This window comes from Rutidosis leptorrhynchoides, chromosome 1, assembly GCF_046630445.1.
Source record: "Rutidosis leptorrhynchoides isolate AG116_Rl617_1_P2 chromosome 1, CSIRO_AGI_Rlap_v1, whole genome shotgun sequence".
Taxonomy (NCBI): Eukaryota; Viridiplantae; Streptophyta; class Magnoliopsida; order Asterales; family Asteraceae; genus Rutidosis; species Rutidosis leptorrhynchoides.
In genome coordinates this window covers 227,816,057-227,830,165 of record NC_092333.1, presented here as the reverse complement: position 1 = coordinate 227,830,165, position 14,109 = coordinate 227,816,057, and the positions used below count along the sequence as shown (strand labels likewise).

The 14,109-nt window shown below is 32.5% G+C and overlaps 1 protein-coding gene across 1 annotated transcript in view; it reads right to left on the bottom strand.

Annotated features, from left to right (window-relative positions):
• Positions 1–6,399: 6,399 nt before the first annotated feature.
• LOC139895488 (uncharacterized) overlaps positions 6,400–14,109 on the bottom strand; it is a 44,468-nt gene continuing 36,758 nt past the window's right edge. The window contains exons 2-3 of the mRNA XM_071878141.1: positions 6,874–7,137; positions 6,400–6,776 (exon numbers count right to left, since the gene is read on the bottom strand). Coding sequence (XP_071734242.1) covers positions 6,400–6,776; positions 6,874–7,137 — 641 coding nt within the window. The remainder of the gene's footprint in view (positions 6,777–6,873; positions 7,138–14,109) is intronic.

Below are 14,109 nucleotides of genomic sequence, written 5' to 3'. Positions count from 1 at the left end.
CTACGACGGCGTAAATCCGGTTTTACGGTGTTTTTCGTGTCTCCAGGTTTTAAATCATTAAGTTAGCATATCATATAGATATAGAACATGTGTTTAGTTGATTTTAAAAGTCAAGTTAGAAGGATTAACTTTTTTTTGCGAACAAGTTTAGAATTAACTAAACTATGTTCTAGTGATTACAAGTTTAAACCTTCGAATAAGATAGCTTTATATGTATGAATTGAATGATGTTATGAACATCATTACTACCTTAAGTTCCTTGGATAAATCTACTGGAAAAGTGAAAAATGGATCTAGCTTCAACGGATCCTTGGATGGCTCGAAGTTCTTGAAGCAGAATCATGACACGAAAACAAGTTCAAGTAAGATCATCACTTGAAATAAGATTGTTATAGTTATAGAAATTGAACCAAAGTTTGAATATGATTATTACCTTGTATTAGAATGATAACCTACTGTAAGAAACAAAGATTTCTTGAGGTTGGATGATCACCTTACAAGATTGGAAGTGAGCTAGCAAACTTGAAAGTATTCTTGATTTTATGTAACTAGAACTTGTAGAATATATGAAGAACACTTAGAACTTGAAGATAGAACTTGAGAGAGATCAATTAGATGAAGAAAATTGAAGAATGAAAGTGTTTGTAGGTGTTTTTAGTCGTTGGTGTATGGATTAGATATAAAGGATATGTAATTTTGTTTTCATGTAAATAAGTCATGAATGATTACTCATATTTTTGTAATTTTATGAGATATTTCATGCTAGTTGCCAAATGATGGTTCCCACATGTGTTAGGTGACTCACATGGGCTGCTAAGAGCTGATCATTGGAGTGTATATACCAATAGTACATACATCTAAAAGCTGTGTATTGTACGAGTACGAATACGGGTGCATACGAGTAGAATTGTTGATGAAACTGAACGAGGATGTAATTGTAAGCATTTTTGTTAAGTAGAAGTATTTTGATAAGTGTATTGAAGTCTTTCAAAAGTGTATAAATACATATTAAAACACTACATGTATATACATTTTAACTGAGTCGTTAAGTCATCGTTAGTCGTTACATGTAAGTGTTGTTTTGAAACCTTTAGGTTAACGATCTTGTTAAATATTGTTAACCCAATGTTTATAATATCAAATGAGATTTTAAATTATTATATTATCATGATATTATCATGTATGAATATCTCTTAATATGATATATATACATTAAATGTCTTTACAACGATAATCGTTACATATATGTCTCGTTTAAAAATCATTAAGTTAGTAGTCTTGTTTTTACATATGTAGTTCATTGTTAATATACTTAATGATATGTTTACTTATCATAGTATCATGTTAACTATATATATATCCATATATATGTCATCATATAGTTTTTACAAGTTTTAACGTTCGTGAATCACCGGTCAACTTGGGTGGTCAATTGTCTATATGAAACATATTTCAATTAATCAAGTCTTAACAAGTTTGATTGCTTAACATGTTGGAAACATTTAATCATGTAAATTTCAATCTCAATTAATATATATAAACATGGAAAAGTTCGGGTCACTACAAGTAGTCCATATATATAAAGTCCAATATATCACCCTGGAATAATCAAGACGTATTGTATACGTATTGTACAAGACTCAATCATGACCCAAAGTACAACTATTGTCTTAGAATTAATCTAGACGTATTGTGTACATGGTGTCTTTCGATTTATCTGACGTATTGTATAACTATTGTCTTAATTAATCAAGATTATATTATATTGTCTCGGACTTAACCAAGACTAGTATATTACAAGGAAATAGTCATAACATGTTTAAATACATATATAATACATAAAAAGTTAGCTAGGATATGGTTAGTATAGATTTTGTAAAAACAATCCCGTAGTCATTTTAGCCATTTCTAACCAATATTGTTTTGCCCATAACTTCTTCGTTACAAATCGGTTTTGAGTGAATCAAATTGCTATGATTTTTTAATGAACTCTATTTTCTAAAACTAAACTGAAAAATAGTTCTTTATAGTCGGAGTTACAGGTTATAAGTCTATTTATAAAGAGGTAGTCATATATGTCGAAAGAACGACACCTTGATGACCATTTTGAAAAACATACTTCTACTTTGATTTTAACCGTCATTTTTAAATATGTTATCATGTTCATATGAAATATTATTTCCCCATAAAACAAACTTTAAATTCAAAGTTTAAGATAGTTTTTAATTATCCAACCCAAAATAGCCCCCGGTTTTACTACGACGGCGTATGTCTAGTTTTACGGTGTTCTTCGTGTTTTTCAGTTTTAAATCCTTAAGTTAGCATATCATATAGATATAATACATGGGTGAAGTTGTTTTTAAAGTCAAGTTAAAAGGATTAACTTTATTTGCGAACAAGTTTAGAATTAACTAAACTATGTTCTAGTGATTACAAGTTATATACTCCAAATAAGATAGTTATATTTATATAAGTATGAATCGAACAAGATTATGATCAAGGTTACTACCTTAAATCAAATGAACAAAGTTGCTGAAAAAATCAAGATTTGATCTTGAGCTTGATGATGTTATTGAAAGCTTGGAAACTCTTGAAGTAGAATCATGGAATGAAACAAAGTTCAAGTAAGATTACTACTTGATTTAAGATAGTTATGATTATATGAATTGAACCAAAGTTTAAATAAGTTTATTACCTTGATTAAAACTTATAAATTAGCTGAGATGATTAGGGATTGCTTGTTCTTAAAAGAGTTCTTGGAAAGGATTCAAATCTTGGAAGTATGAACTTGAAATGGATGATCTTCTTGAAGTGTTCTTGATTGCTTTTCTTATGATGATTATAGGTTGTAATTGAAGCTGAAAGATGAGGAAAATGCTTGGGGATGATCAAGTATGAAGTTAGGAGTATTTTGAGAGAGAATTTGGAGTGTAAGTATAAGAAAATGGAATGGAAAAATGGGGTGTAATCATAAAAATGGGACTGTGGATCTCTCTACACGAATGGAGTCTCTTGCTGTGATTGATACTTATGAAGAGGGCGAGCAACAAGTTTGTGATGTCTGGATAATGAAGGATGGTGTTCCATACTCTTATGAAAAACATTTTACTTTTAAGACACCATTGGGTTCATTAGATAGAGTAATAGGATTTAGAAAGAATGGGGAACCTATATTGTTAAGGTCAGATCCATATGAAGGAGACAGACTTGAAGTTTACAGACCATGCTCAAAACGGTTCACAGATCTTGAGGTTTTTGAAAATGGTAATCGTGTAATGGTAGCCGATGTGAACTCCCTCACTGAAACGTTACTTCTGATTGATCATCCGAATAGTATCCTCATTAATGACGACAAGGATGATGATGATGAAGATAATGATGATGATGAAGATAATGATGACGATGACGATGACGATAACGACGATGATGATGATGACGACAACGATGATGATGACAACGTTGATGACGACAAAGATGATGTTGGTGATGTTGCCACCGCCGCCTCCTAAGATAATTGACATGTTTCAAGGTACTTTGATTTTTATGCTGCTGTTCATGTTTAATGATATTCAAATTTATATTTTTGCAACCATTACGCAAAATTATGTTGTTTACAGTCTAGTAGATAGTTTTTGCTGTCTGATTTGTATGTATTTGCAAGACAGGATTTTCAGATATTTGATCATTGGGGAACTAATTTCTTATAATTGTTGATTACTGCTATAATGTGTAGAATTATTATTATTATAACTAATTTATCAACTTTTGCTTAAATTAGTCTTCTTTTTCATGAAATAGCTTTAAACTAGCCAGTGTCTGAAAGTAAAATAGATACCATCATCATCACGCACCAATAAATGATCTCCACTGGCATTAACAGATCAGTCAGTAAGCAGTACATACACCATATAGGACCTATCAAAGTCTTTGAATCTGGTCACTGTGAGTTAAGGAGTTTCATCTTGCTATGTCTTTGCATTGTAATTCTAACTTGTTTGTCACTCACTCATCTTCTATATATATTTCTAAGTTAATTGAACAAGATCTGCACAATGTGATGTTGTGATAGTTGAGATGGAAGGTTATTGTTGTGTATGCACTTTGCTTGTTCTTTAGTGATCGACCTTTTAATTGCTTTAAAAATCTAGTATATTTTTTTGGCGAATTTCTTGCAGTAACTTGTGCTGGGTGATTGTAAGTAATCTAAAACGTTACTTTGCTAATGTCTTTGGTTGCAACAAATGTCATTATTGGCTTAACTTGTGCTGGTTGAATGAATTTAGAATTCAGCATCTCATATGCAGTAAGTACCTGGTAGTCCAGAGTTACTATTGGCTTGAGATAATTACTTACTAACATTTAGGTATTTGTTTGCTAAAACAAAAGTTTAGCTATAACTTATTACCTGCTAACTAAATGAACAACCTCAATACAATACATATACATATGCTTATTAGTATTTTAAACAGAATAATACTTTCAGCAGAATTATTAAGATTGCCTTTGTATTATTGTTATAACTTTCATGGATTCGAAGAAGCAATTGTTGCAATAAACGATGTATGTTAAATGTCTCTTACTAAATTAGAGAAGATTGGCTTTTACATGAGGAACCTTTGATATCTGGAATTTTGTATTCAATAGAAATCATACCATGCTTTTCTTCAAGCTTACAGTTTGAGAAATAACCAAAATTACCAAATTCCTTAAACCTTTTTTCATACTAGGGTTTAGTTCTCATGGTTTGTCAATCTTACATGGACAATCCTTACAACAGATGGTTGTTACAAAAATCGTTAAATTACATCACATGCTTTGCATGTGTTTCAATGACGATGTGATAGAACAATCCTTACACAATATATCAACTTTCATTGTAGCATTGTTACTGATGTGACAATGTCCTGTCAATATTGTCATTGTTACTGCTGTGATAATCAAGCTTGACTAAATAGAATATCTTTATAGTTAGGCTATAGGGCCCCCCGAATAGTCTTTTAGGAGTCTGCCCCATTCATGCACTATAGTTGGCATCCATCAAGTTGACATTACTATTGGGTTGAGATCAGTACTTGCTAAGTTTAGTTATAACAATTGCTGCAAGAGACGATATAGGTTAACCGTGTCTTACTGAATTTATGAAGATTGGCTTTTACTCGAGGAACCTTTGGTACCTACGGTTGTGTATGCAACAGAAAGTATACTATGCTTTTCTCCAGGCCTACAGTTTTGTTTAAATTCTGGACTGTTATTTGGTGTCATCTGAAAATATATCAACTTTCATTGGATCCACAATATATTTCTAGCTAGCTTTTGAACCAACTTTGTAGGAGTAGTTTTTATAAACTTTTCTTCTTCCAGATTTCAGTAAGTGGATATGGTCCTACAACTTCCAGCCACTAAGCAGATACAAACAATTTAACATGATTTTTTTATTATTTATTATGTTTTTAATTTTAGGACAGAAAAGGCGGGATGAGGCACTCATATATTCCTATATTTATCAAAGACCAAACAGAAAAGCGTGAAGCCTATGAATGAGCCTTGACTATTGATTATACACAAACTGTGGTAGTAATAATCAGATTATGGGTTACATTTGCATCCTAATAACACATACCCAAAACCAACACGCTAATTATATAGTCTCACGGTAGAATTGTAATTGAACAGACAAAAGCATTAATAATTATATCTTACAAGCATTCAAAATCTGATAAGATATTTTTCTTTGATCTGCTAGTAATTTGGTAACACAGCTCCAAATTTAACACAATATCAACATGTTAGGATCAAAATTCTAAGACTACCATCCCGTTTAAGTTCTCAGCTCATGTTTGGGTAAACAGGTCAATCCACCGACCCGGGTAGGGATGTCAACTTCCGATACAAGCTAAAACTCAATACAAAACTGACACGGAACAGGTTTTTGACCCACGAATCTAAAACCCACCAACATGCTATTGTTTGCTAGTTAAATTAAATATATTGGTAATAAAGTTATATTTACGTAACATGTGTATAACAATTTTTTGGATTTTATGTGCGTTTTTATGTTTACTAGTGCTGAGCTATTATTAAAAAAAAGGTTGACCCATAAAACTCACTAGACCCGAAAAACTTGTTTGACCTGAACATTAAATGGATTACTTGGTTCGAGTTTAGTTTAACAAATTTTAAGTACGGTTGAAATCAGGGCCGGTCCTGAGAATTTGGATGCCCGGGGCGAACATTTCATAAATATGCCCCCTACCCCCCCCCCCCCCCCCCTCTCGAAATATATTAATAGCACAACACAAATATTTAGGAGTTTGGAACCTACTCAAGATAGGCGGCTCATCCCCACGCCGATTTTTATTTATCAAGTACAATTCAAATACACATGTTTGGAACTACAAATCACCTAAAATGATGTCTACGTGCATTTTTTGATGCAAAAACTTCAATCAATTTATCATAATCTACATTTGATAGAAATCTATTTTCAATATTTATAATTGTTAACCCGTTTAATCGTTCTTGAGTCATTGTACTTCGTAAATAATTCTTCAACAATTTCAACTTTGAAAAACTCTGTTCTGCAGATGCTACGGTGACCGGGACGGTAAGTAAAATCTTGTATGCAAGTAAAACATTTGAAAAAATATCCATCTTCTTTGTAAACTCCAAAATCTCAAGTGACGTCCACGGCCTTGCTCCCTCATATGCTACTTTCGGCAACATTTTCTGCAAAGATTGTAATTCCCTAAACAAGTCATCTCCATCAATATCCGAATCTTTTTCATATGTCAAAGCAGTTTCAAGATCGAAACAACTTTTTTTTCAAGAGGTCATCATCTAAATAATATAACTTTGATGCATCAAACATAGAACCAAAAATAGTTTCAAATTGTTTCATTTGTTCAAATCTAGTCTTTAATTGTGAAAGAGCCATATCAACTAAAACAAGAAAGTAATCAGTTTTAAACTTTTCTTTAGCCGATTGTTGTTCTCTTTCGGTATTTGGAATCTCATCAAATTGTTTTTTTCTACATGAAACACGTTTAACAGGAAATTCAAGTTCAACATCAATAGTTTCCGCAATTTTTTTAGCTTCAATAATAGCTTTATCAAATCCAGTTTCCCTATAACAATAATCTTTTAATTAAAGATTAATTACAGAAAACTAATAAACCAAAATAAAATTGAACAAGAAAAAGTAGTTGCAACTGAACCTGCTGAGTTGTTGGCTTGTTGTAGCAGTTAGTCGTGACCTTGAGTAGCCAAGCAGCGGAGCAGGTAGACTTGTAAAACCAGTAAACCACCGAACCAGAAGAAAAAATTACAACCGAATTGAATGATCGTGATAGCCGACTGATTGTTGATTGTTGAGTTGATTGTCGATTACTCAATATAATTGTTGCAGAATGATTTTCGATTTGATTTGGGAATTGGGAATCTGGCGAATTGATGAGGAAAGAAGAGAAGAAGACGGTTTGGATGCCGATGATCGAGTATTTCTCTGTTTGACAAATTAATTTTTACTCCGTATTTGACGATTCAGTTTTCACTCCGTATTTATTTTTTTATCTTCCATTCCCAATTTCCCAATTATATCATATATGGAATGGACTAGTGGGCCTTTTTAATTTATCAGATATGGACTAGTGGGCCTTTTTTAATTTTTTGTAAAACAAATGTATTACATAAATGGGCTAAAATGTTGAACTAATGAACCTAGTCAATATAAAAGTGGACTAATAGTATGATGCCCCTTAGATTATGTTGCCCGGGTGCGGTTGCACCCTCAGCCCCACCCAAAGTCCGGCACTACTTGAAATACACAGACCTTTTATATATCTGGGTTTGGTTCTGGTTAAGTAGTTTCAACCCGCAAATCCAACCCGGATTGCCACCCTTAGACCCGGGATAATATTTTATATGCTGGCACATATTGACCATCCAACAAGAGTTTGTAATAAGATTTTGATTTTGATACCATGACAAATTGTAAAGTACAAAGAAATATTGAAAGATGGAAATAGTAATGAGTGAGCTACTGATATCAATTTTTTTTGGATTGGAACTCTATTAGTGTTTCTTTAATTATTTTTGTCATTTGATGGCAAATAAATATCAACAGTCCATATGACCATATAATGAAATGCTTAGAAACCTTTAAGTAAGATATTCATGAACATAATTAGAAGGCTTGAGAAACAAATGATTATATAAGCAAGTGTAATCATAGACATTGCATAAAGTATTCATTGATGACTAGCTTCAGAATTGTCCCTTTTTATCACTCTTTATTGTCATGCCATTGAGTGTCAGGTGGATGTTATGACTGCTACGTTTTGGTTCGCCACTGGTGGAAATGGAATCTCAAAACATTAACTAATGAATAATCCCATTTGTGTCGTAATAGTCAAAGGAAAAAAGCCCATCAGAAATTAGGTTATTTTCAAAATAATACTATAATTTTGAACCATAATTGACTCTTCTACGGATTACCTATTGAAGTATCTTAGGCTATAGAGATTATCTGAGGATTCATTGTTCCTCCATATTGAGTTAGTTCATGATGGTTATCTTTCTCACTATGTTGGTGTCAATGATACGGAGAGTCTGGTCATTATGAGTTAAGGTGTTTAATCTTGTTTTGTCAAACAACAAATTAGCATGACTATGTCATGCTAATTTGTTGTTTGACATTCACTAATGTTCTTGGTTCCTGGACCAAGTTGAACAATGAGCTTGACCAAGTTGAACAATGAGCTTGAAACTAAATTTACACTCTGCAGCCTAACCATCTTATCTTCATTACTTGGTAGCCCGGAGTTACTTTTTGCTTGAGATTAATACTTACTAACATTTAGGTGCCTGTTTTGCTGAAACAAAACTTTAGCTCTAAGCCTATAACATATAGCCTGCTAAACAAATGAACAACCTGAATACCGGATATATCCTCATTTATTATAAAAACAATTGTTGCAAGAAACGTTGTAAGTTAAACCGCTCTTATTGAACTACTTAAGTTTGGCTTTTACTTGAAGAGCCTTTGGTACCTGAGATTTTGTATGCAAAATGAATCATAATATGCTTTTCTCCAGGCCTATAGTTTTGGTTAGATTCTGGATAGTGAATTGTTGTCATTTGACCAAAATAAACGCTTGAAACATTTAATCACAATTTATAATATACATATTATGACTGGAAAGACGGGACGAATGAGCCAGGGCTACGAATTGTATGTTACTCTTTAAGCAATGAACCGAATTTAGGACCGTTGCATATAATTTTAAGAAACGTAATACATTCAGTTTAATTCTGCTAAACATTATCTTGTAAGATAATTTTTCATTAATTCATCACTGATGTGTAAAAATTGAATTTGCCTTCAACACAATCATAAATTTTCGTTTTTCTCGTTGCCTAAACTAAACAATCATAATGAAATATTATAAATAAAGGGATAGCTGCACTTTGGTCTATGGACATCTCCGATTTTAATATGCACATAATCTCCAAACCACATAGGTACTAATGGAACAATCACTTAAGCCTCTTTCACTTCACATAGTTCCTTAATATGATTAGTAAGCTCCATGTTTTTAACTTCACATATTTATAATCTTTTTTAGAATAACATCCTTTGTCGGTTCTATTTTTTGAGTCAACAGCAAGCGTCGATTTATTGGCGTCTTGATTGCCGTTTAGAGCCTAAATTGAATTCCAGACAGTATTTAAAACTCATGGAAATTTGATTCTACCATTTTCATGGCGTCTCAATTTTATTTTTAATTTTATTTTACTATTTTTTTTAAAAAAAATTTCAATTTATTGGCCGGAGGTCCACTCGGAAGCAATCTCTTTATCCGTCGAATACAGAGAGGGATGACTTTCTCTACTTTTGAGAATGTTCTCTCTGGGTGGAGAAATGACTTGTTTTTATTCTCGGATAGGGGAATGATTGTCTACATCTCACATTCCTCATACACCACTCACTCATGTGGTATTGGGTTTTGTTGTTGTTGTTGTGTTTAGAATCACTATTGGCTTCCACAATTCTTATCTTCTAAGAACTCAGTATCTCCTTTTTACTCTTTTCCTTACCAGTTAATAAAATCGATCGTAAGTCTTCAGTTGGATCTTTTACCACTTCACTATATCGACTGCAATCACAAAAGGAGTCCACTTCGGTGTTTTTGATTCAGGTCCGTAACGGTTTATGGGAACACACTTTATGGTCTATCATGAGCTTTGAATATAATTAGTTGTGTTCCATTAACATACGGGATGTGAACCTCGCACATCACTTTTTGATCCATCTATACTTAATTTACTATTATACACTTAATTATACTTAGAATAATAATATAAGTTTAACTCTCTAAATTAATTTAGGGATATTGTAATGGCCCGTCCAAATCCATATGGACGAATACAATAACATTTGGTTTTATTGCGAGGTACTGACCTCTACATGATACGTTTTATAAACATTGCATTCTTTAGAAAAGGCACACCATAAATGAATATCTAAATTCAAGGTTTTTGACATCTGATGATTTCTACATATAGACAATCACCGTAAATAATAGTTTACAATAATACATCCGTTGACAATGCAGTCAAAATAAGATACATGGTGATGATTTTGTAAATGCAAAGTTTTCTCGAATAAAGCATGTATGACTCCATGCACATAACTTGTATATCGTATAAGCAAATAGCGGAAGACTTCTAGGGACCTGAGAATAAACATGCTAAAAGTGTCAACACAAAGGTTGGTGAGTTCATAGTTTTAATATTGCGCATAATCTGTATATAAAGGTGGACCACAAGATTTCAGTTGTTTCAAACAAATCGTTTATCAAAATATTCTACTAAATTGAGCACCCTGGTAACTAAACTTAACGTATATATGATAAGTACCCCTGTTTTAATATACATGCAACCAACATGTACAATACACGCAAACCAACATGTACTAAACTCAAATAGCATACTTTCGCTTTATAGTTCAGGCTAGGGTCTCTATACCTGAAACGGACGGGGATGTCAAGCCCTATGGATCCATATACAACTACTCGCGCCCACCAGTTCTTATAACCGGCAGTTACTAGTTACCAAAGCTAAGGGATTTTCAGTTTAAACTCAGTGTAGAATTAAGTATGTACTTGTGTCTATTTCGTAAAACAGTTTATAAAACATTGCGTGTATTCTCAGCCCAAAAATATATGTAAAAAGGGAGTAATGAAACTCACTTTCACAGATTTTCAATTCGTCGAAAATCAGACTTAGCCACGGATCGATTCACGAACCTATAATAATTATATACATATATCAAAGTATGATAGAAATATATTCACATCATATTTTTATTTACGTGTTGATGATTTAAGTTGTCAAGTTAGCAGTCCAACGTTAGTAGTCCAATGTTAGTAGTCCAATGTTAGTAGTCCAATGTTAGTAGTCCATATATCACCCTGGAATAATCAAGACGTATTGTCTAAGACTCAATCATGACCCATTATACAACTATTGTCTTTGAAGTAATCTCGACGTATTGTGTACATGTGTCTTACGATTTATCTGACGTATTGTATATGTATTATCTAAGACTCAATCACGACCCATTGTACAACTATTGTCTTTGAAGTAATCTCGACGTATTGTGTACATGTGTCTTACGATTTATCCGACGTATTGTATATTGTCTCGGGATTAACCAAGACTAGTATAGTACAAGGAAAATAGTCAAGACATGTATAAATACATGTATAATACAGAAAAAGTTAGCTAGGATATGGTTAGTATAGATTTTATAAAAACAATCCCGTAGTCATTTTAGCCATTTTTAACTAATATTGTTTTGCCCATAACTTCTTCGTTACAAATCGGTTTTGATTGAATCAAATTGTTATGGTTTTGTAATGAACTCTAAGTTATAGAACTAAACTGAAAAAGTGGTGGTTTATAGTCGGAGTTACAGGTTACAAGTGAAATGCCCCGTTCATATCGATTATAAATATTTCATATTAATTGGTTTCATTGCGAGGTTTTGACCTCTATATGAGACGTTTTTCAAAGCCTGCATTCTTTTTAAAAACAACTCATAACCTTTATTTTATTGATAAAGGTTTAAAAGACATAACATAGATTATCAATCATCGATAATCTAAAAATACCAAGTTTTTACACAACCATTACAATATATTACAATCTTAGACATTCGAATGCAGTTTTTAAACATTATCATACAAGCATGCTGACTCCAAATCTCTTCTTTAAATAGCATGCAACAGCGGAAGCCTTTCAATAATCACCTGAGAATAAACATGCTTAAAATGTTAACAAAAATGTTGGTGAGTTATAGGTTTAACCTATATCGTAAATCGTAATAATAGACCACAAGATTTCATTTTCATAAACATTATACAGGCATTTCGCAATCTGCATAAAAATCATTCATATGGTGAACACCTGGTAACCGAACTAACAAGATGCATATAGAATATCCCCCGCATACAGGCATTTCACAATCTACATGCTATATAACGGCCGTCACAATCAGTATATATCAATAGAAGTAGTAAAGCATTCGTAACCCGAATGGGACGTGTCAAGGTCCATAGATCTATCTTTAGGATTCGCGTCAATTAGGGGCCATTTCCCTAATTCTTAGGCTACCAAGCTAACAAGGGGCGATATTCGGTATTCGTAATCCAACCATAGAATATAGTTTCAAGTACTTGTGTCTACTTTGTAAAACATTTACAAAGCTGCATGTATTCTCATCCCAAAAATATTAGATAGTAAAAATGGGACTATAACTCACTTGCACAGATTTTCAATTCGTTGAAAATCAGACTTGGCCACGGATCGATTCACGAACCTATAACAAATATATACATATATATCAAAGTATGATAAATATATTCAAATCATATTTTTATTTACGTGTTGATGATTTAAGTTGTCAAGTTAGCAGTCCAACGTTAGTAGTCCAATGTTAGCAGTCCAACGTTAGTAGTCCATATATATAGTTCAATACATCTCCCTGGAATAATCAAGACGTATTGTAAATTTATTGTCTAAGACTCAATCACAACCCATTGTACAACTATTGTCTTTGAAGTTATCTCGACGTGTTGTGTACATGTGTCTTACGATTTATCTGACGTATTGTATATATATTGTCTAAGGTTTAATCACGACCCACTGTACAAACTGTTGTCTTTGAAGTTATCTCGACGTATTGTGTACATGTGTCTTACGATTAACCAAGACTAGTATAGTACAAGGAAATATGTATAAATACATGTATAATACAAGAAAAGTTAGCTAGGACATGGTTAGTATAGATTTTTGCAAAATAATCCCGTAGCTATTTTGGTGATTTCTAACAAATCTTGTTTTGCCCATATCTTCTTCGTTATAAATCGGTTTTGAGTGATTCAAATTGCTATGGTTTTGTAACGAACTGTAGTATTTAGAACTAAACTGAAAAAGTAGTGGTTTATAGTCGGAGTTATAGGTTACAAGTCCATATTTGAAAGAGGTAGTCATTTCCGTCGAAAGAACGACATCTTGATGACCATTTTAAAAACATACTTCTACTTTGAGCTTAACCATAATTTTTGGATATGTTATCATGTATATATGAAATATTATTTTCCCAAAATACAAATTTTTAAATCAAAGTCTAAGATAGTTTTTTTTTTTAATTATCCAACCCGAAACATCCCCCGGTTTTACAATGACGGCGTATATCCAGTTTTACGGTGTTCTTCGTGGTTCCAAGTTTTAACTCATTAAATTAGCATATCATATAGATATAAAACATGTGTTAAGTTATTTTTAAAAGTCAAGTTAGAAGGATTAACTTTGTTTGCGAACAAGTTTAGAATTAACTAAACTATGTTCAAGTGATTACAAGTTATTTTCTTCAAATAAGATGATTATATAAGTATGAATCGAACGATGTTATGAACATAATTACTACCTCAAGTATAGTAGGTAAACCTACTGGTAATGATGAGAAATAAACTTGAGCTTCGAAGGATCTTGGATGGCTTGAAAGTTCTTGAAGTAGAATCATGATACGAAAACAAGTTCAAGTAA